This window comes from Silurus aristotelis (genome assembly GCF_946808225.1).
Source record: "Silurus aristotelis genome assembly, chromosome: 13".
In the NCBI taxonomy this organism is placed as follows: domain Eukaryota; kingdom Metazoa; phylum Chordata; class Actinopteri; order Siluriformes; family Siluridae; genus Silurus; species Silurus aristotelis.
Window position 1 is genome coordinate 21,644,241 of NC_139586.1, and position 21,384 is coordinate 21,665,624.

At 39.9% G+C, this 21,384-nt stretch overlaps 1 protein-coding gene across 1 annotated transcript in view; it reads right to left on the reverse strand.

Moving 5' to 3' along the window:
- Positions 1 to 21,384, reverse strand: part of adamtsl3 (ADAMTS-like 3) — a 208,775-nt gene that overhangs the window by 33,110 nt on the left and 154,281 nt on the right. Inside the window, exons 17-23 of the mRNA XM_083558990.1 lie at positions 21,150 to 21,279; positions 11,306 to 11,510; positions 10,984 to 11,166; positions 10,674 to 10,827; positions 8,652 to 9,702; positions 363 to 475; positions 141 to 269 (exon numbers count right to left, since the gene is read on the reverse strand). Coding sequence (XP_083415116.1) covers positions 141 to 269; positions 363 to 475; positions 8,652 to 9,702; positions 10,674 to 10,827; positions 10,984 to 11,166; positions 11,306 to 11,510; positions 21,150 to 21,279 — 1,965 coding nt within the window. The remainder of the gene's footprint in view (positions 1 to 140; positions 270 to 362; positions 476 to 8,651; positions 9,703 to 10,673; positions 10,828 to 10,983; positions 11,167 to 11,305; positions 11,511 to 21,149; positions 21,280 to 21,384) is intronic.

Here is a 21,384-nt window from a genome sequence, read left to right on the forward strand (position 1 = left end):
AGTCCATTTTAATTTAATTAGACCACTTGATTGCACAATTGCTCATTGTTAAGGAAATGCTGAGACAGGCATTATTTCACTTTGGAAGGAGTGCTACACACCTTTAATATGTACCTAAATAGAATGCCATTCTTACTGACCTGTAACTGGACAGTCCAAAGTGAGATTGACACCAATAGGAGTTCTTATTTTGCCTCCTACTACCACTTTCAGATTGTCACTGTGCAGCTCGGATATGTTTTTCCACGAAGCCATGATAGTGGGGTGTTCTGTGCAAAGAAAAGAAAGATGTCAGACAATTACAGCAAAAACATAGATTGTATGAATTTGTATAGAGTGTGTGTAAATATATTTTAACTCACCAGCCAATAACACCTGCGTTGTTTCAGAATCAGATCCCAACTCATTGTTTGCTGTGCACCTGTAGATTCCAACGTCTTTGGCTCCAGGGCTAGCGATATGCAGTCCTCCAGCACTACCCCCCCCCCCCCCCCCAAAAAAAAAAAAACCCCAGAGAGTAAAGAAAAGACACAAAATCAGCCGTAGAATTCGACCAACTGAATTACTGCATGTGATTTCCACATCCTCACATGCCATATTAAAGGATTAGATCCACGATCGCTAAAGCCACATTGACATGTGGTTAGGTCAACATAGAAGCAAGCCTCATGTTCTTGTGATGAAACCAGAGCATCCCTGTGCATCATTTTTTTAAATAATGAAAACACACACTGTGATCTATCCTCATCAAATGTTGCACAGCTGGACATGTCAGAGGAATAGAGTGCTAAAATATTTCATTTCCTCCATGATCATACCATTCCCCCACACCTACTCTGTTTTCCTTTCCTCGTTTTATCCAATCGTCCCTGAGCATTTAGGATTCTGCACACACCAGAGGTGTTTATAGATTTGAGAAGAGTGGCCATTTTAACATGGTGCTACTGGCGTTTCTGAATATGTATATGTGCTTCAGTATTAATCACTGCTCAAGGGTAGTTTCAGCAGTTAAAATGAGAAAGTATTCTAAATCTAATATTCTAAATGCATATTGTCTTGCCAGGAGCAAGAATAAATTGAAAAGCCCTTTATTCTTTACAACCGCTTGGCAGCAGTGTTGAATAACTAAACTTGTAGCTTGTTGTATTAAGTCAACGGTAAAGCATCAAGTAGCCTATATGCATGTTTGATAAATTGCTAATACGAGTAAATCTATGCAGCAAAACTTGCCCTACATTTAGTTACTAAGGTAAGCTAGCAAACTTGTCTTCAGGAATTTGATACATTTACATCTTAATGTATGGCATTTGGCAGAGCCCTTATCAAGTGTGACTTACAGTAATCTCATTCATTCACCTAAGCAGCTATGGGGTTATGGGCTTTGCTCAGAGGCCCAGGAGTGGCAGTTTAGTGTAGCTTGGAACTCATGACCTTCAGATCTAAAGTCCACTACCTAAAGAACTAAGCTACACCTCCCCATATACAGTATACATGTATAATATAGCATTTGATATTATGGTTAATTAGGTTGTATTGTCTCAAAAACAAAAATGCCTATTATAGTCCATTATAGTCAAATAAGCAAACTGAAACCATTAAAACACAAAAAGTGTTAAATGGGATTTCATTAATTCATTTAATGTCAGTAATCACTTCATCCTAGTCAAGGTCGAGCCAATCCAAATGGCACTGCACTAAAGAGGGAGAATTCACTCCGAATGGGATAAAACTATTGAAAGGCACCACACACACACACACACACACACACACACACACACACACACACACACACACACACACACACACACACACACACACACTCGCTCTCTCTCTACCCCAACCATAAAATAACAGGTCATACTGCCCTCCTGTCCTGAGGACCAATGAATTGCCAGTGAAAATTCAAGATGACGCTGTTAGAAGGATAAAAGCTGGTGAAGGTTATAAAAAGATCAGCAGTGCTTTTAAGCTTTTACTAAGGACTGTGAAATTCATTATAACTTATTTCCATTATATTAAGTGGAAAAAATATAGTACAACCCAGACAGATCAGACTGTCCTTTCAAATTGAGCACATGGGCAAGAAAAACACTAAAGGAGTTACAGTATGGAGTTCACCTGCTAACAATATCACAAATTCTTTACAGATCTGACTGCTATGGGAGAGTGGCCAGACGGAGATGATTTTTGACTTAAAGGCAACACCTGACATTCGGTAGAAGACCTGTGATAATATTTGAGAAGCAAAGCGTTCATTCGCCATGAACAAAAAATAACTCAACATTCAATTAACACCATTAATGATGGTGGTGGTTGCATCATGCACTGGGGTTGGATGTTCACAGAACACAGAAATCGGAATAACTTAAATAAAAAAAAAAGACCTAATTCTTGAGAAACCTGTTGTGTTTCTAGTGTAAAAATGTACACCTTTACACTAACTCAGGGAAAATACGAGACAATGTTCTCTATCTAATTTGCAAGAAGAAACTTTATGATGGATTAGAAGCAAATGGCAAAATCGAAAAGTGTGCAATAATTGAGATATATAAAGACTGTCAGTTGACAGCGTGCGCACTTCCGATAATCCCACTTCTGCTACCGGCGGAAGATGGCCTTCACCGGCATAGCAGCCATCTTCCCAGTGTATAAATAGACGCCAGCTCCTTTTATCCCTCGACAGATTGTCTCTTCGGCTTTGTGTTTGTTCTGTGATCTTTCTGCCGTTTTTTCCATTTGGAATATTCTTACTTTTATTTTGGATCTCTTGTTTTTTTCGGACTAGCATTTATCCGGATTCGGCCGGCCGTTTTTGTTTTTCTTTTGCCGGTTCTTGGACGTTTGTTTTTTTAGACAGCTTTTTGTCTTCTCTGCCCTGTGTCCCCAGGTTTGAGGTTTAGTTTTTGCCATTTTCCTGCTCTGTCTTTTGGTGCTCTCATTTAACTTTTGACCCTGTTGGGTATCTGGTCATGCCATTTGGCCTCACCAATGCGCCAATGGTTTTCCAGGCTCTCATTAATGACGTGCTGCCAGATATTTTGAACCATCACGTTTTTGTATATCTGGACGACATCTTGGTGTTCTCCCGATCTATGAATGAGCATGTCGGCCACGTTCGTTTGGTACTCCAGCGCCTTCTCCAGAATGGCCTGTACGCCAAAGCGGAGAAGTGTGAGTTCCATGTCCCTAGCACCTCTTTTCTGGGGTTCATTCTTGCAGCGGGGAGCATAGGAATGGATTCAGCTAGTATCCGAGCCATCAAGGAATGGCCCACACCTCCTCTAGGAATCAACTACAGAGGTTGGCCAGAGGTTCGCCAACGTTTATTCGCGGTTTATTTGAGGTTATAGTTCGGTTGCTGCCCCTCTACACCAATTGACCTCCTCCCGCCGATCTTTTTTGTGGCCTCCTGAGGCAAAGCAAGCTTTCATCAGACTCAAAGACCTCTTCTCCTCTGCCCCAGTCTTGGTTTCCCCAATCCCTCTCACCAGTTCATCGTGTAAGTCGATGCCTCCCACCTAGGGGTAGGCACCGTACTGTCCCAGAGGGGCACTACTGATAGTAAGTTACACCCTTGCACCTTCTTCTCACGCCCTTTTAACCAAGTGAAACGTAATTACCCCATTGGAGAGTGGGAGCTCCTGGCCATCAAGCTTGCCAAACACCTCAACCCTCACTAGGCTCACTGGGGACTTTTTTTCGGCAGGTTTAATTTCTCCCTCTCCTACCGCCTGGGATCTAAGAACGGTAAGCCTGGCGCTCTTTCCAGGTTACACTCCCCTGTGGAGGAAGGAGACCCCACCTCCAAATCCATTCTTCTTCCTTCCGTTACCGTGCGTGCCCTGGACCAAGACCTCAAGGCTAGGGTTAAACTTGCCACTGTGGATCAGCCGGTTCCTGAGGGTTGCCCTGCTAAGAGACTTTTTGTTCCCGAGCAGCTGCGGTCCCAAGTCCTGCAATGGTTTCATCTCTGTTTTGCCATCCCTGGGTTCCCCGTACTCTGTCCCTCCTCCAGCAGTGTGGCCCACTGTCCAGAGAAATGTTCGTGAATTTGTAGCCACCTGTCCTACCTGCACGCAGCACAAAAACCCCAAGGGCCGCTCGGCCCACTCCCTGTGCCTAAATGCCCCCGGTCTCACATTGCCCTAGATTTCATTACCGGACTCCCTCCCTTTGCCGGATGCACCATCTTTCTTACCGTGGTGGACCGGTTCTACAAAATGGTAATTCCCCTAGCCAAACTGCCTTTGTTCACAGCCAACTTTTGGAAGGAGTTCTTTCGCCTTCTAGGGGTCTCGATCAGCCTCTCCTCTGGGTTCCACCCGCAAACCAATAGCCAGACTGAAAGGCTTAATCAGGAGCTAGAGACCGGACTCTGTATCCATTGTGCTCAAGATGCCTCCTCATGGTCCTCCAAGTTGTTGTGGGTAGAGTACGCCCATAACTTGCTTCCACCACTGGACTATTGCCTTTTCCAGTTTATGGTTACCAACCCCCTCTATTTTCAACCCAGGAGGCTGAGGCATCTGTCCGTTCTAGGAGTAGGCTCAGTTCCAACGCTGCTGACACAGTTGGAGGAGGGGCCGCACAGCTCTTCTTAGAGCTTCCCAGAGCTATGCTCGCTGGGCCAACTGGAGGCACCGTCCTGCACCCCATTACCGGATTGGTCAAAAGGCATGGCTTTCCACTTGGGACCTTCCACTCAAGACTGTGTGTCGTAAGCTCGCCCCATGATTTCTGGGACCCTTCCCCATCTCCAAGGTCATTTACCCGGTTGCTGTGCCCCTCAAACTACCCAATGCCCTTCGGATCCACCCTAAATTCCATGTTTCTCGCCTCAGACCTGTCCAAGCATGTTCCTTGGTTCGATTATTAAACCTATGGGTAAATAATAGATTTTTTTTACTAGATACTCAAATTAAGCAAATTTCCTTTTTTCCTGTAGCCATTCATTTCACAAGCAGGAAAAAAAATCATACAATTTGATTTTGCATTTATAGAAACAGCTAATTTAATGTGTGCATAATGCCTTAAATAATATTTTTATAAACCCCAAGGAATTTGGTTACAATGACTAAGTAAAACTCTACTTTTATAAAAAGGTTTGCTTCAGTCTCATCTAAAAATGTTACAGCTCAAAATTGGCCCTGTTTCTGTCTGCCATTTTGTTTACACAAGCTGTCCACACTTTGTCTGCATGGCTATGTAGGATCTGCACTGATATCTGTAAGCTTCTTTTGGCTCAAAGATGAAAAGCCGGCACAAATGCCACACGAATTCTTGGAGGTTTCTATTTCAGTAGTTTTGCCGAGTCCCTGGAGACGAGAGTGTGGGGAGAACAGACATTGAAAATGTGGCTTACAGCAGAGAAAATGTAGAGAGTAGGGAGAGCAATAAAGAAATAATTAAGTGCCTGGTAAAAAGCTTCATTCCAGGTCCCTGAGACAAAATTTGCTTTATACAGACACATGGTCCATGGTGTGAAGGAAGCTGTCTTAAACTTGAAGAAAGCTTTGAAGATCTTACTTGTGATATTCACAATACTACTTCCTCATACAATACCACAACTCCTCTCTCCACCCTGTTGTATGCTTTCTTTAAATCCACAAACACACAATGCAACTCCTTCTGACCTTCTCTATACTTCTTCATCAACATTCTCAAAGCAAATAATGCGTCTGTGGTGCTCTTCCTCGGCATGAAACCATACTGTTGCTCACAGATGGTCACCTCTTCTCTCAGCCTGGCTTCCACTACTCTTTCCCATAACTTCATGGTGTCACTGATCAACTTAATTCCCCTGTAGTTACTGCAGGTCTGCACATCTCTCTTATTCTTAAAAAACCGTACCAGCACACTCCTTCTCCATTCCTCACACATCCTCTCACCTTCCAAAATTTTGTTAAACAATCTGGTTAAAAACTCCACTGCCATCTCTCCTAAACATCTCCATGCTTCTACTGGTATGTCATCTGGTCCAACCGACTTTTCATTTTTCATCCTCTTAATAGCTGCTCTCACTTCCTCCTTACTAATCCTATCCACTTCCTGATTCACCATCTCCACACCATCCATCTTGGATCTACTCAGTAAATGGTGAAAATCCTGAAAGCTGAAAGGCCGATGTATGATGTGAGACCAATGGGTTTTATACAAACGTTTTTTTTTTTTTTTTTTGTATGAGCAACAAGGCATTGACATTTAAGTTTTTCAAGATGTCGAGCTCTCGGCGACCCTTCGTTAGCAAAGCTCTGGTCTGGCCATTTTTTTTTTTTTTTTACACACATCCTACACAAAGGTCATTTGGAATCAGAAAATGTAACAGACATAAGCTACTGCAAGGAACTCAAGCAGCTTCAAAGTAACAAAAATGTAAGTTAAACATTAAATGTTTTATTAACTTTAGTTTCTCTCTCACAACATTATAAAATGTATATTAAATGTGTTTTTATATAATCATTATTCCATTGTTTGACTTTTTTAGTTGAATGGGTCTAATCAGAACTCTGTAAATAATGCCAACTTGGATCTTCTGTTTAAAAATCGAAAGAATGCTTACTACTGAAGTATTTGGACAATCTTTTAACACATGGTCTGTTAAATGGGAGTAAAAGTGTTGAGATCCTCTTGTTATAGGGGAGCAGTGTATATAATAATTTGAAGGAGCAGAACAGAGCCTGATTTTGTTTGACTGTGGGGTTTTTTACCACTGTATTTCCGATTAGCTCATCCCAGAGTTAACAGCAATGAAGGCAAGCCCCTGTTGTCCTTGTTGAGGCAGAACACAGCCAAACTACCAGGTTAAGTACATTCATAACACTATGAACATTATGAATTATAATTCATCATATTTAGTTGGCCCAAACTGTCTATTGCTCCAAATTTTTTAGATCTTTGACTGGCAGGAAGGCAAAAATGTGGCAATTAGTTCCATGTGCAAATCCTAACTGACAACACAGATAAAATGAAAAGAGATTTCCGTAATCATAAGAGAGATCATTATTCATCATCATGCTAATCCGTAATGACAGCGTAATATACGAAGAAAAACTCAAGAGGCTCCGTGGGTGGGCATGCGGTCATGTCTTATATGCTCTGTTACACAAAATGAAGTATTGCACCAGAAGATCGAATTGTTTTGATTTATGTTGTAATGGTCAGATATATGAAGTTGATAAGGCTAAAAATTGCACCTGAATTTTGTTCAAGTCATTTTGAATGTTATGCTTCGTGGAAGATAAGGCAGTCAAAAAACCACTGGGGTAATGTAGTGTGACTGGAGAATAGCAAGATATCCTAATGCTATCCCTTTTTCTTTAAGAACATATCTAGTTTAAATATTGCTCTAAAAAGATGGAATGTACTAAGAGTCACTCCGCTGGCATGAGAAAACATTGGGGTCTATGGGGAGTTTAGTTTATTCTGGCTGAGATGTCAAACCAGGCTGTTTAACCAGACTGTTACAGAGTGATGCAACATAGATGAAGAGTAGAAACAGGACTAGAGGAGGAAAACGATAGAAAAGAGTTTTGACTGCCAATTAAAGGTTGTGGTCAAAATAATCTCTGTAGGCCAGAGGTAACAATGCAATCAAAAAAAGTTGAATTAATTTGCGATACAGCTGAGGTTACTTCATTTCTAACAGTGCTTTCTGATAGTACATGCTACAAAATGTTGGTGGATATTTCCAGACACAAAAAAAGTAAAGCTCAGATTCAGTGAAACAACAAATATTGGAAATTTACACATTGTTCATACATGGGAAGTCTACAGGATAAGCCATTAAAATATGATGTAACACCATGTCTTATAATGAAAATGCCATAAATAACAAAAACAAAATAATGGCATATTTAGTGTGGCTAAATAATTTTCTTCTAGACTGCTGAGCTGTCTCGATGAGAAATGCAGACATCTATTTGCACAGTCCTTTCTTGTCTTGGAAGAAAGGCATACAATGTTTAGCGACAGTCTGGGGCGAGCTAAAGGCACAAAACTGAATTACTAAGTCAATGTTTTCAGTACATTCAGATTGGTTACTCTTATTGCACCAATCTATTAATAGAATGCTATTAATTAGTCAAACACTGATTGATATCTATTAAAATGATCATGAACCCAAAACTTTAATTTACTTTAATAACTACTTAAAATAAATTGCACAAATAAGGCCTTCCAGCATTTATTAATCTCTAAATGTTCTTCTTGCTGTCAAAGTGATGCTGAACTGTATGTTGGGCAAGTTTTAAACAAAGCGTGCTCTCTACCCTGATTGGTGGCTTGCTATGTGCTTGACCAGTTACGTTTTTATCTACTCACGAATAAAAAGGAACGACTGATTTAGCAAAATGAAGTTGAGTAAAAATGATGTTTTACTTTGAAATGTAGCGAAGTTAAAGTAAAATTCTCCCCAAATGGAAATACTTCAGTAAAGTACAGGAAGCTACTTAAGCATAGTAACGAATTACATTTACTTTGTTACTGTCCACCTCCCCCACTTATTGTTTTAAATATGAATGAATGCTTGGAAATATATGCATGCATAAATAAGTTTAAATAGCGTATTCAGTGTATACAGTGTAGGATTAGCAAATTCTAAAGATTATCAGTTCAACAAAATCACATAATCGAAACTTGAGAAGTATGCTAACCTGGCCTGCAGCAGTTGTCCATCTTTGGTCCAGGTTACAGTAGGTATTGGAATACCCCGAGCTGAACAGAGTACTGTCAGACTTCGAGTGGCATTGGTTATGTAGGCAGTCTTACCCACATTGATACTAAGGTCTCTCTGAAAGCTCATTGTGGACCCGTGTGGGCTATGACGAATGATAACCGCTCTGCTCTTCACACTTTTCCTTCCAGAGCGTTCAGAAGAGTTAGGTGCTCTGTCTAGATTTTTGCTTTCCACTTGGATTGTCTCGTTGTCTGTTGCACCCTGGGATGCTGCTATCTCCTCCATCAGCTTGCCAATAAGCTGAGAGGCAAGGTCATCTGTCATATCTCCACTTTCTGCAAGCTGGCTGATGTTTCTGATAAGTTCCTCAAACTCAACTGGCTCCAGAGTGAAAGCTCCTGAGGCTGCTGAAATCACAGAGTCACTAGTAGAAGTAGATGCTAAAAGATAGTTGCCTAAGTCCATGGAATCCCCTGGCTCCTTAGTTTGGTCTTCGTCCAGATATAAGTCATTCTTTTGTAGCCAGCTTTGCCCATGTTTCTGGACCTTCTTAGCCAGAGAAAACCCCTCCTGCTCCTGTTTCTGGCACTTGGAATTAACAAAACCTTTTTCTTTGTTAGAGAAAATTCTGGAGCTGCTGATTTTCTGCTTTACCAATTTCTTACCCTCGGGATGTTCCAGCAGTCTGTTATTATGGCCTATCAGTTTCAGGATAAAGATGTCTGAATCCTGGCCAGCCCAGCACCGATACTGCCCAATGTCTCCAACTTCCAGGCTGTAAATCCTTAAGGCTCCAGATTTTGTGGTGGTTAGATGTTTGGATCTTTGAAGCTCTGCACCATCTTTCTCCCAGCGAATCTGGGCTTTGGGAAAGTAGCGTACCGGACACTTGATAATGACTGATGTCTTCGGGATAAGATAAGCACGTCCACCAATTGTAAAGCTAAGGCGTTTCTCTTGTTTTGTCTGGATGTAGATGCGTTTGAGACCCAGGACTTGAGGACAATGTTTCTTGGAGTACTTGTGCTCTATAAAAAAAAACACACAAAGGGTCAGGGCATTCCAGAAGGTTGAGGACTCCAAAGATTGTAAAACAAAGTCAAAGAATCATATGTTGCACAGTTGAGCTGTATTGGTGGTTAGATCATTTATTGAATTTATAAATGTGCTTATCCAGAGCGACTTTCGATTACCTCATTTATACATGTAAGTAGTTAAGGGTTAAGGGTCTAGCTCAAGGACTCAGCAATGGTAGCTTGGTGGTGCTGGGGTTTGACATTAACACCTTCCACTCAGAAGTTTGTTAAATACATAAGTACTTTTAATACAGTACATTAAATACATCCATTCCTACATAGGCCAGCACTATGCAGCTATTATATTATGCTAATAGGCAAATCGAATGGTGCATGCTAATTTGAATCAGATGGATAAAACAGTGAATGTGGCTCCAGCACTAAGTCCATGGCTAAGAGAAACACGTTATCTCATGCCTGCAACTTGTGGTAGTGAAGTTGAGGCATATTTTCCTTGCTGATGAAGGCTGACAGCCAACAGACACAACATTACAACTATGTAAAATGGTGTTATAAATTCACAGCCAAAACGAGCAAATTGCCTACGCATCTGGCCAACAAGCATCCTGACCTCTACAAAGATTCAGTTCGGCAGATATATCACGGGGAGCTAAAAATTCTTTATTGAGAGTTTACCAGTTTTTTACTTTAAGGATATAAAGCTTTTCCTGTATAACGATTAGTGAAGCTCATAAACCTCAACTCAAACCTCAACAGAATTGACATCACAAATTATGAATCTTTTTATGTCACCTGATTTTATACTAGCTTGATAAAATACCGATGCTGAAAACAGAGACAGGTATTAAACACAAGGGACACTAAAACCTCAAATTATATATATATATATAAAATTTTTTTTAGGAAATTCTTATGATGGAAAAAAGGGACAAAAAACATTAGGAGGAAGAGTAGAGTCTCACTGTTGCAGGGACTCATTCGGCAACTCCTAATTAGAGGTGGAGGTTGAAGGCCAATACACACAGATCTGTCCAGAGTGACCAGCTGACCAGACGCAGTCTGCCTTCTACACACAGGCTCCCTGCGCTGGATTCCCTTTCCACATGTCACAGAGCACTGAAAATACACAAAAAAAAAAAAAAAAAACTTTTTATAAACACAATCATAAATAAATGAAACATGGCTGGATTTCACACATAATACACTTCCAGTACCAAGCACTGGAGACCTTCAATCACCAATAAATTCAGCTCAACAAACACACACAAGCACCTTGGACCACTCTCCTCCTACTAGGTGAGGTTTTAGGCACTGTGTGCTAACACACGGTTGGTGTGTATCAGGTTTATCTCCTTCACACTCTTCATCTTGCAGGTGCCGATAAGTTCCTGTGGCCAAACGTTGCCTGCAGTAAACCTTACGCCATTGTGTTCCACTACCACATGAAGTAGAGCACTGAAATGCACAAAAACACACAGTGTTGTTACAATAAATACTATGGGTATAATGATTGTGTGTGTGTGTGTGTGTGTGTGTGTGTGTGTGTGTGTGTGTGTGTGTGTGTGTGTGTGTGTGTGTGTGTGTGTTAAGTCACCTCTTGCCACTCGTCAGTCTCCCAGTTGGGGACACACTGAACTTGATTGCAGGTCTGAACTTCTGCAGGGCGGGGTTCTTGGCATTCTGAGTTTGACACTGGCTCACTCTGATTGGCTCCTACAGACCTCACACACCACACACTGCGCGTCTGCAACCCGCTGCCGCATGGCACTGAGCATGTATTCCACATGCTCGCCTCCCATCTAAGATAAATACACACTTGCAGGTCAGTATCAATGATGGCCACATATACCCACATACCCATACACACAAAAACACACACACACACAACACTTGTCTTTGGAGTGTATGAAGCAAGTGGAGAAGAACAGTGTTAAATGTGAAACATACACATACATTTTTTTTTTTTCAAATGAAAAGATTGGTTTGACAGACTGTTGATGAAGCCATGTTACACTGCAGATGATAGAATCAACTGTTTATTTTCTTAGAGATAACATTCGCTCATCATTTCCCTACAGAAACATACACACACAAGAAAGTGCTTTAGCTTTCTATACACTCCTACTAATTACTGCTTAGTAACAAAATACAGATGAACAGATATGTACCATAAGTACCTGTCAGTCCCAGAGAAAAAGGGTGTGACCTCAGTACTTGTCAGTCCCAGGGAAAGAGGTGTGTCCTCAGTACTTGTCAGTCCCAGGGAAGGAGGTGTCTTCAGTACCTGTCAGTCCTAGGGAAAGTGGTGAGTCCTAAATACTTGTCAGTCCCAGGCAAAGTTGTGTGTCCTCAGTACTTGTGAGTACTAGTGAAAGAGATGTGTCCTTAGTACCTGTCAGTCCCTGGGAAGGAGGTGTGTTCTCAGTACCTGTCAGTCAAAGGGAAGGGAGTATGTTCTCAGTACCAGAGAAAAAGGTTCTCCTCACTACCTATCAGTCCCAGAGAAAGAGGTTCTCCAAATTACCTGTCAGTTCCAAGGAAAGTGGTGTGTCATTTATACTTGTCAGTCACAGGGAAGGAAGTGTCTAATGAACATTTCAGTCCAAGAAAATGAGGCATGTTTCTTTGCCTGTCAGTCCCAAGAAAGGAGGCGTTTCAGCTTTAACTGACTGCCCTAATGAAAACAGTGTGTCCTCCGTACCCATCACACTAAGAAAACAGAGAACAATGCAGAACTGATCAGTCCCAGGAAAGAAGTGCCAGGGAAGTAGATATGTTCACATTACCTGTCAGTGACAGGAAAGGAAGTGTGGCTCAGTCCCTCTTATTTCTAGTGAAGGAGGCCCCAATTAGTCCTGGTAAAATCCCTAATCCCTAATATTTTGTCTATTAAAACGAAACTGTTTGTATGATACTCAATCACATCCTTTGTGATTGCATAACTCAGAAGCAGAGACACACACGCTTGCAGTACGTTTCACAGGACTGTAAAAAATACACCTTGAAAGATTTTGAAAAGTCTTAATTACAGTGGAATTTATGCATTTAAATATTCCACATAAACCAGGATTCCAAAATTACAATTACAACCTGATAGAGACTCAATAAGTACAGTTGATCCTATCTAACTGCTTTTAGACATGAACACATACAAAAAACTCCACTATATACAGAAAGAGGCCAGAATCCAAGTACAATTACAATTAAATCTGATGTCACTGTAATACATATTCATCACACTAACACAAAACAAGCGATGACCGCTTTGAACCTAACTATCCCAAAATCGCTGTTGGATTCAGTATCAAAGATAATGAGAGCTTTAAAACATGAGGTAATGATGAGACTTTATCTGAAATGCTTAAACGTATGATGCATTCTCTGGCGCTCATAAAATACTCTTAAAAAAAATGAAATAAAAAATTAATTCATTCATTCATTTTCTCCCGCTTATCCGTAATTCGGGTCGCGGGGGCAGCAGTCTAAGCAGGCCCCCGCCTTCGACTGCTGCCCAATCCTCACAGCACCGTCCCTTACGGTCCCTCCTGCAGGTGGTGAGCCCACGGGAAGGCGGCCCCACGTCACAGACCTTGATATTTCCCTCGTAAGGGACCCCCGGAGCATAGAGGGTTAAGGGCCTTGCTCAAGGGCCCAAGAGTGGCAGCTTGGCGATACCGAAAAAAAAAAATTATATATATATATATATATATATATATATATATATATATATATATATATATATATATATATATATATATATACACACACAGTGGAACCCACTTATCTCGACCTCGGTTAACTCGGCCAACCCTATTAGGTTGACGTTTTTTAAGTGGAACCGCCAAATTCTCGCTTTGTCTTAGCATTTTTTAATCGGTTATGCCGATTTTTTTATGTCGCCGAACCCTAATATCTCAAGCACAAGGGGGGGCAAATTTGCCACTTAACGTCGGTTATGTCAGGAATCCCCCTGCCATGCCCCCTTCGGCGGCGGCATTCCCCGAAGCACCCTGCTTCTTCTCCCGTGCGGGCGAGCTCCTCGCAGTCATGCTGATCACACACACCTGACTCTTATTCACTCACTCATCCCATCTCCTATTTAAGCCCCTCACCTCCACACACTCGCGGTCCGTTATTGTTTGTGCATGATCGTATGTGTTGGTTCATGGCGGTCTGTGTAAGCGCGTATACGTGTCCCGCTACGTACCCTTTTTCTAGGACTCCACATTCTCTCAACAGCACCCCGGATAACCCCAATCCTGCTGTTTCCCATTTACACGCTGTCTGCACCACGTCTATCTGTTGCTGCCCAGCGCTGCGCTTTCCATAGCGCGGACCCGTGGATTCGCTACACGAACGGTCTCTGCTTTCACAGAACTTCGTGGACCGCGCTCCTGGAGCGCACCACTGGATATTACTGCTTCACCAAGTATTGGTGGATTATCTCCTGAGTATTCTCAATAAACTTTGTTTGCGTTTACTTCGGCTTCCGCCTCCTTATCCGCATTACAGGTTATCTCGATCCCCATGACCAAATCAATCAAATCGCGGCAACGAACACGTGCATGCACATTCTCATTTAATAACGCACATCATGTACATAAAGAAATTTCAAGCACGTTAATATATTGCCGCCATATTTTAGTTTATCTCGATCATCTGTTATCTCAACGCTTTTTGGCGCCCACTAGGCCGGCGACGTAACCTGGTTCCAATGTGTATATAAATCAACTTGAATACATGTTTTTGAAAGGTCAGCTGGTTGACACTGCTAGGAAATTTTTTTTTTTTTGATGATCTGTTAAAGTCTAATTTGGATGTTGGTTCTGAACATGGCACAGGCCTACATTTAAAACCTTTCTCTTTAGCGAATAAATTAACTGTTACATTATACTGCTATATTTCCAGTACACACAAATGGTACCAGGACGCTTTTTACATTTACGGCATTTGGCAGACACCCTTATTTCGAGCAACTTACAGTACAACTGAGCAGGGGAGGGTTTTAGGGCCTTGCTCAAGAGCACAGCAATGGCAGCTTTGTGATGGTGGGATTTGAACTGTATACTGTATATACTGTATATATACTTTAACACCATGCAGTTCCATATGCACTGCTGATAATCCAAACCAACAAAACAATGACCTACAGCATCTGTCCAAGGGTAGCCAGCAATATTTAGAGAGCAAACATTCAGCTAAAGTGTTGTCTATCATGGAATGGCCTGCCCTGTCACCACACCAAAATCTTAAATTGTACTGCCCTGGCAATAACTGAATCGCAAGGTCAGAAAAACATATACAAATAGTGAAGAACATCTTTGGCAAGTTTCACAAAATGCATGGCACAATATTTCACCTGAATGCTTGGGGAAACAAAGTGTCAGAAGTTTGCAAAGCTGTTATTCATGCTAAGGGAGAATTTTTCAATAAAAAAAAAAAGACACCTTTCACATCTGTACATTTATATATTTATTTGTTCAAAGTAAAGTAGTAATCTAATCTGTTGCATATAAACAAAAGCAACATGCATGTGATTTTAATTTTATTTTAATAAATATATTACATGAGTATACATTTACAGTCACTTGTTTTTTGCTCATCTGATTCTATTAACAAAAGTTGTACCACCATTGAGCATATATTATTTGGTTTGTAGATTCTTGTGATATTTAGACGCATTTTTATTTTTGCTGGATTCAAAACAAAAAAAATAAAAAATATATATATATATATATATATATATATATATATATATATATATATATATATATATATATATATATCTCAATCTTCTTCTGGCTATAATGGCTTGCACAGTGTCAATACTTTCTTTCTTCTGCTTTAGTAAAAAGTTATTTAATTCTTATGTTTCACTTTTTATGCAGGAAAAACCCAGGACGGAGGTGGACTGTCTAATTAGAGTTAGTACACTTAGATAAGGGCCTGTAATGTAACACTGGGTTTGTGCCAAGACCAAATGCTACAGATATTTCCTGGAAGCAGCCTGCTAGAGACATTTCACGGATCAGGAGGAGGCCAGGGGACACTAAATATCTGAAAAGATAAATTAATGCCATTTCCGTCCTGGTTCTGTCACACTTTAGTCAACGTGAATATTCATCACTTTTATTCATTTATCCTATGCAACTGTGGCACTTGACACTACGTCAATCGCTAAAGCCATCAGTGTGTTGTTTCTTTGTTTAATGGACCACATAGGCACCAGTTGTTTATTGCTTGCTTTGGAATTTGTATCAGAAAAACAATTTCCCAAGGTGGGCATGAGATCATTTTTACATTTTTTGTTCTGAATATAGCCATGGAGAACTAAGATGCGGAGAGAAAAAACATTGGAAGCCTATTGGAACCACATGTTTCCTGGGTATGTTACTAATTACATCCAATAATTCTATAGATTTGAGATTTGTGGTGGAAATGCAGACCTGGATTAGTCAATCCTACCTGCAGGTTTGGCTTCAGCTGTGTTTGTTTGCTGAATTTGCAACCTCCCCTTGTTCACCAGAATTATTGATACCTATCATGCATCCAAAGGTTCACTAAAAGTTCTACCATTTATTTCTTTTGGAATAAATATTTTTATACATGTTCCCATAGGACTCCACTGGCCTCATATGAGATGTTACAACCCATACTACAGTATGGCCTAGTTAAAGACAGTTTCCATTTTCCATAAGCTCGTTGTAAATAGAAAAGAGCCACAGTTGACAGTTCAAAAGCAGTAATTTCGCAACAGGGCATTCTTAATTAACAGACATCTGGGTGGTATGCATGAATAAGACGCTGTTTCAGCTGTGATCAATTGTTGTTTACATTGACGTAAATAACCATAAAACCATATTGATTTTTTTTTAGGAAATCCAGCCTAAAACTTTGTCAGGCTCTCATTACTCAGATCATCTGCGGTTGGTTTTGCCATGCAATGAGTGTGACACAAAGCAATGTGTAATTTTGCTTCTCAATCAGAGCCATAAAGATGTCCTGCCAATGATTCAGTAATGTAACTGAAGTTCTGTGATTGGCCCGACTGCAGTACAGAACGACCCAGATTATAATTCTCCATCAGCCATCTGATCCAGACATTCTGTCTCGCATCGTGTTTCCATCGAAAGGGTTATTTCTTTGCAAAATTCAAGCAAATAAAAAAAAAATATGGCAAAAGACAATGCAAGAACTACTGTTATGTGAAAATTCTGAAAAAGACAAAAAATGTGACATCACCAAAAGTACCAGCCAAAGCCTGGAACGCATTCAGTATATTCATTATGTCATCATTTATTCCATAAACTGTTTTCATCAGCTTTTATTGCATCATCCTTTTGTTCACATGCCTTTATACCTCAAATACGATTCGGAAGGTCTGATTTTCATATCCTGGCTTACATGTGCTTAAATTTGAAAATGACAACGGGTCAGGGGAACCCACACTTCAGGGCAATGGGGCCATGTTATCTCCTGGACTGGAGTAGTGTGTTTCAGCAGATGTTTAGCAGATGTGTGCTTGTTTTGGTTTTATTTATTTGGCTAATGCATTTGTGAGTATGTTTGCCATTAATAATCCAGTAGAAACATAAAACTACATAGTCTTTTACAGTGCGTAAGCTAGATTGTTGGGATCTGCACTATTAGTCACTGGAAATGTTATTACTTGTGGGATTGGAAAAAGTTTCAGAGTTTATTGGACATTTTGTACTTATAAAAACCTAAGTGATGAGTGGATGATGCAATCCAAAGAGAGCCAGGAAGTGTCTGGTTATACTGTTTGATGGATTTCATTAGTAAAAGTCATTAAATTCTTATCAGAAGTAAATAGATTTGTCACAATTTCTGCGATTGTTCTGAGAAGTTTTAGTTTTACTAAAAATTTCAGTCAATTTGTCCACTTCTGTATTCATAAAACAAAAGAAGAGTCAAGAAAAATTTAGATTTAGTTCTAGTTCATTTCCAGTCATTTTGATAAATTGTTAAAACAACCATAAGGAAACAGTAATAATGATCCAATACTGAAAGAAGTGCATGGACTATGTCTGATTAATTGTTTGGGTTTTTTTATGCAAAAATATAAAATAAAAACTGAATATACAATCTTTGTACAAGGTTTTTTGGGACACCTGATTTTTCCAGCCTTTTTTTTTTTTTCTCTTAAACTGATACTACAAAGAATTATATAGGGTCTCTTTGGATGTGGTAGCATTACATTTTCCCTTTACAAGGAGACCCAAACCTGTTCCAGCATGACAATGCCCCTGTGCACTATGTAAGCTTTGTGAAGATATGGTTTGCATGAGTTGGAGTATCTTTATTAGCCTGCTATAAAGCTCTGGTCTCAAACCTTTTGTACACCTTTGGGAGGAATTGAAACAATGACTGCACTAACTCTACATCAGTACCTGACTTTACTAGCGCGCTTGTGTCTTAAATGTGTACAAATCTCCACAAGCACACTTCAAAATCTATTGGAACATCTCCCCAGAAGGGTGGAGGTTATTATACCAGCAATTGGGAACTAAATGTGAAGTGGGATGTTCAAAAAAGCAAATACGAATCTTACATTCAGGTGTCCACAAACTTTTTTTACTGTTACAATGAAAAACATAGAACCTTCAGAAGATTTATAAACCAAGGAACACCTAAAAATTCTTGAGTGCACCCATGTTTGAAAACCAAGAGGTTCTGGAATCTCTGGTAAAGATTGAGTTTTATGGTGCCATTAATTCTGTTACTTTTTTAAAGTGCCACTGTTTTATCTGTAATTCACACTTGTAATGTCATTAAATTTATATTTAGGGGTTCCCTGGTGGTCTAGTGGTTAGGATGCGGTGCTCTCACCGCTGTGGCCTGGGTTCGATCCCCGGTCAGGCAACCAACCCCAGCCATTAGGGGTGTACAAGCCTTAGTGCCGGTCCCAAGCCTGGATAAATGGGTAGGGTTGCGTTAGGAAGGGCATCCAGCGTAAAAACGTGCCAAATCAAACATGCGGATGGTCCGCTGTGGCGACCCCTAATGGGAGAAGCCGAAAGCAAGTTTGAGAATGTCATTAAATTTATTATGATCACACGACTGTTACTGAAATTTAACAGGGTAAATTGGTTTAAAGGATGTAAGCATGATGATAATTGGTGTGTTGGATATTCCTCTGGTCAAACATTGTTAACTAAAGTTTCATACTGTATATACAGTACAGCCTCCTGCACCTCTCTTTCAAACTAATAGTCTTCTAGGACAGTCAGTTCTAGGACAGTTTAGTAAATGTTTTAGATGCAAATGAATTTCTGGTTGGACTAAACCGTGTACATATAACAATGTCTCACAGAAACACAAGCCACTTTAAAAATATTTGTCAGATGTACAATACAGCACAATGAAATTCTCCTTCAGATATCCCAGAAATGTTTGGACATTGGGGTCAGAGAGCAGAGTTAGCTATCATAAAGAACCCCTGGAGCACAGAGGGTAAAGGGCCTTGTTTAAGGGCCCAAGAGTGGCAGCTTGGTGATACTGGGCCTTGAACCACCAACCTTCCAATCAGTAGCCCAGAGGCTTAACCACTTCACTACCACTCTGTGCTTCTCCAGGGCGGTGTCTCTTGGGCATATGAAGACATTTACCTAAACTCTGCACAGTGGTGGACGAAGTACACAAGGCATGTACTTGAGTAAAGAAGAAATATACTAGGTAAAATATGACTTCAGTAAAACTTAAAGTGCTCCCTTTAAACTTTGACTTGTGTAAAAGTACAAAAACTATTTGCCTTCAAATGTATTAAGTATCCAAGTACTATGATTTATTATGGCTATAATGTCATATTATAATTTTTATCACAAGACTATTGTTTAATCAACTTAATTTTATTTTAAAAGACTAAGATACTCTTAGCACACAAATCTATTAATAGAATGACATTAATGAGTTAAACACTGATTGATATTTAATAAATTATCATGAGCCTCAAACCTTCTTTTCAACAACTTCCAAAAAATTGTGTAAATAATGCCACGGGTGATGATGCAAGTTCGAGGCAGGAGTTTCTTCCATCATTTATTTCTCCTAAAATCTTCTGCTTGATGTTGAACTGATGCTGAATTGTATGTTGGTGCTATAGATACCACCAACCGGCAATGGGGTTCTAGCTTGAATGACGCCCTGGGTGAACCACGCCATGGCCCAACGTCTCCTCATTGATTAGTTACAGTTTTAAAAAGCTCCTCTCTGCTTCAGCTAACGTCACTGGATGAGAAAGACATATTCCCAGAGCAGTCCACAAATCTGGATACATTTCTGATAGCTCAGTTTCATGTATAAATATCAACCTAAATGCATTTATTGCACAGTTAAATGCACATCATTGAGCACAATTTATCAAACTCTCAGAACCAAGAACCAAACAACTCCCTAGCTAATTGTAGCCATAAGATATATCCAACGTCTATATCCTTATTAGATATGTCTTTTAAATGAGCATTTTAAGCTGCACTGGAAATTCCCCTGTTCACCTGTTCAGTACAATCACAGAAAACCTTTATGACATCACCTCAATTAAAGGTAAACGAATCAATAGGTGTTATTTTAACTACAATCCAACTAAACTAGTTAGGTTGTAATTGTTTTGTTTCAAGCTACACACATTATGATAAACTACATACTCTAAATTATAATGTTATGCAGCTCAAATAAATATTATTGCTCTATGCATGAAAGCATAGCAGGCAACACAACATAACGTAACCTTTACTATCCTCATAACGAGATGAGTGATAGAGCTGCATACACACCTTTATCTTTTGCATGTTTCCCCCCTGCTTCTTTCCTCTTTTTCTGAATTGGGCTCCTGAGGGTTTAGAGGATTTTTTTGTCATCTATAATCTTTATTTGGATTCTGAGTGTATAAGTGAGGGAACTTCTCCAGGCGTTGGGTGCAAACTCTGAGTCCAGAACAGGTTTATTAACTGTGACATGATATAATAATTGATGCACCCGTGCAAATGAGCAGTAAAATAATAAAATAAAAAAATGTCGCCTATGCCTGAATCAGCCACTGCCAAACGGCAATCAAAATAAGTTTAAAACAGAGCGCGCACTTTACCCTGATTGCCAGTTACGTTTTCATCCACTCATAAATAAAAAGGTACGACTGATGTTGTGTAATGTTGTAAAAAGTAAGATATTCGACTTTGAAATTAAAGTTAAAGTAAAAGTTTCCCCAATCGAAAATACCTGAATAAAGTACAGGTACCTAAAAAAAATACTTAAGTACAGTAACGATTTACATTTACTTCAATACTGTCCACCACTGACTCAGCAAAGCTTATTAAACTCATCATAGAGGTAGAGAAATGTCTACAATTATACAATACAAGTCCAGTGGCATATGCTTACTCATTACTATTAGATAAGTGTACAGCTTTTGTGAGTGTTACCTGGAAGGGCAAGGCTGAGGGTTGCACATGCGCATGATGGTGTGGGGTCTGATTGACTCATCACAGAGTGTATCTTCCACCAGCTCCCGGCTCCCAGCCTTTACACAAAAAATAATAGCCATCTGTCTGCCTAAAAGACAAAGAGATATACCAACATTTTATGTTAAAATGTATTTTAGAATATAAAGATTTGAATGATAATTTGTTGTAAATGTAAAAGCAGGGAAAAAATAGC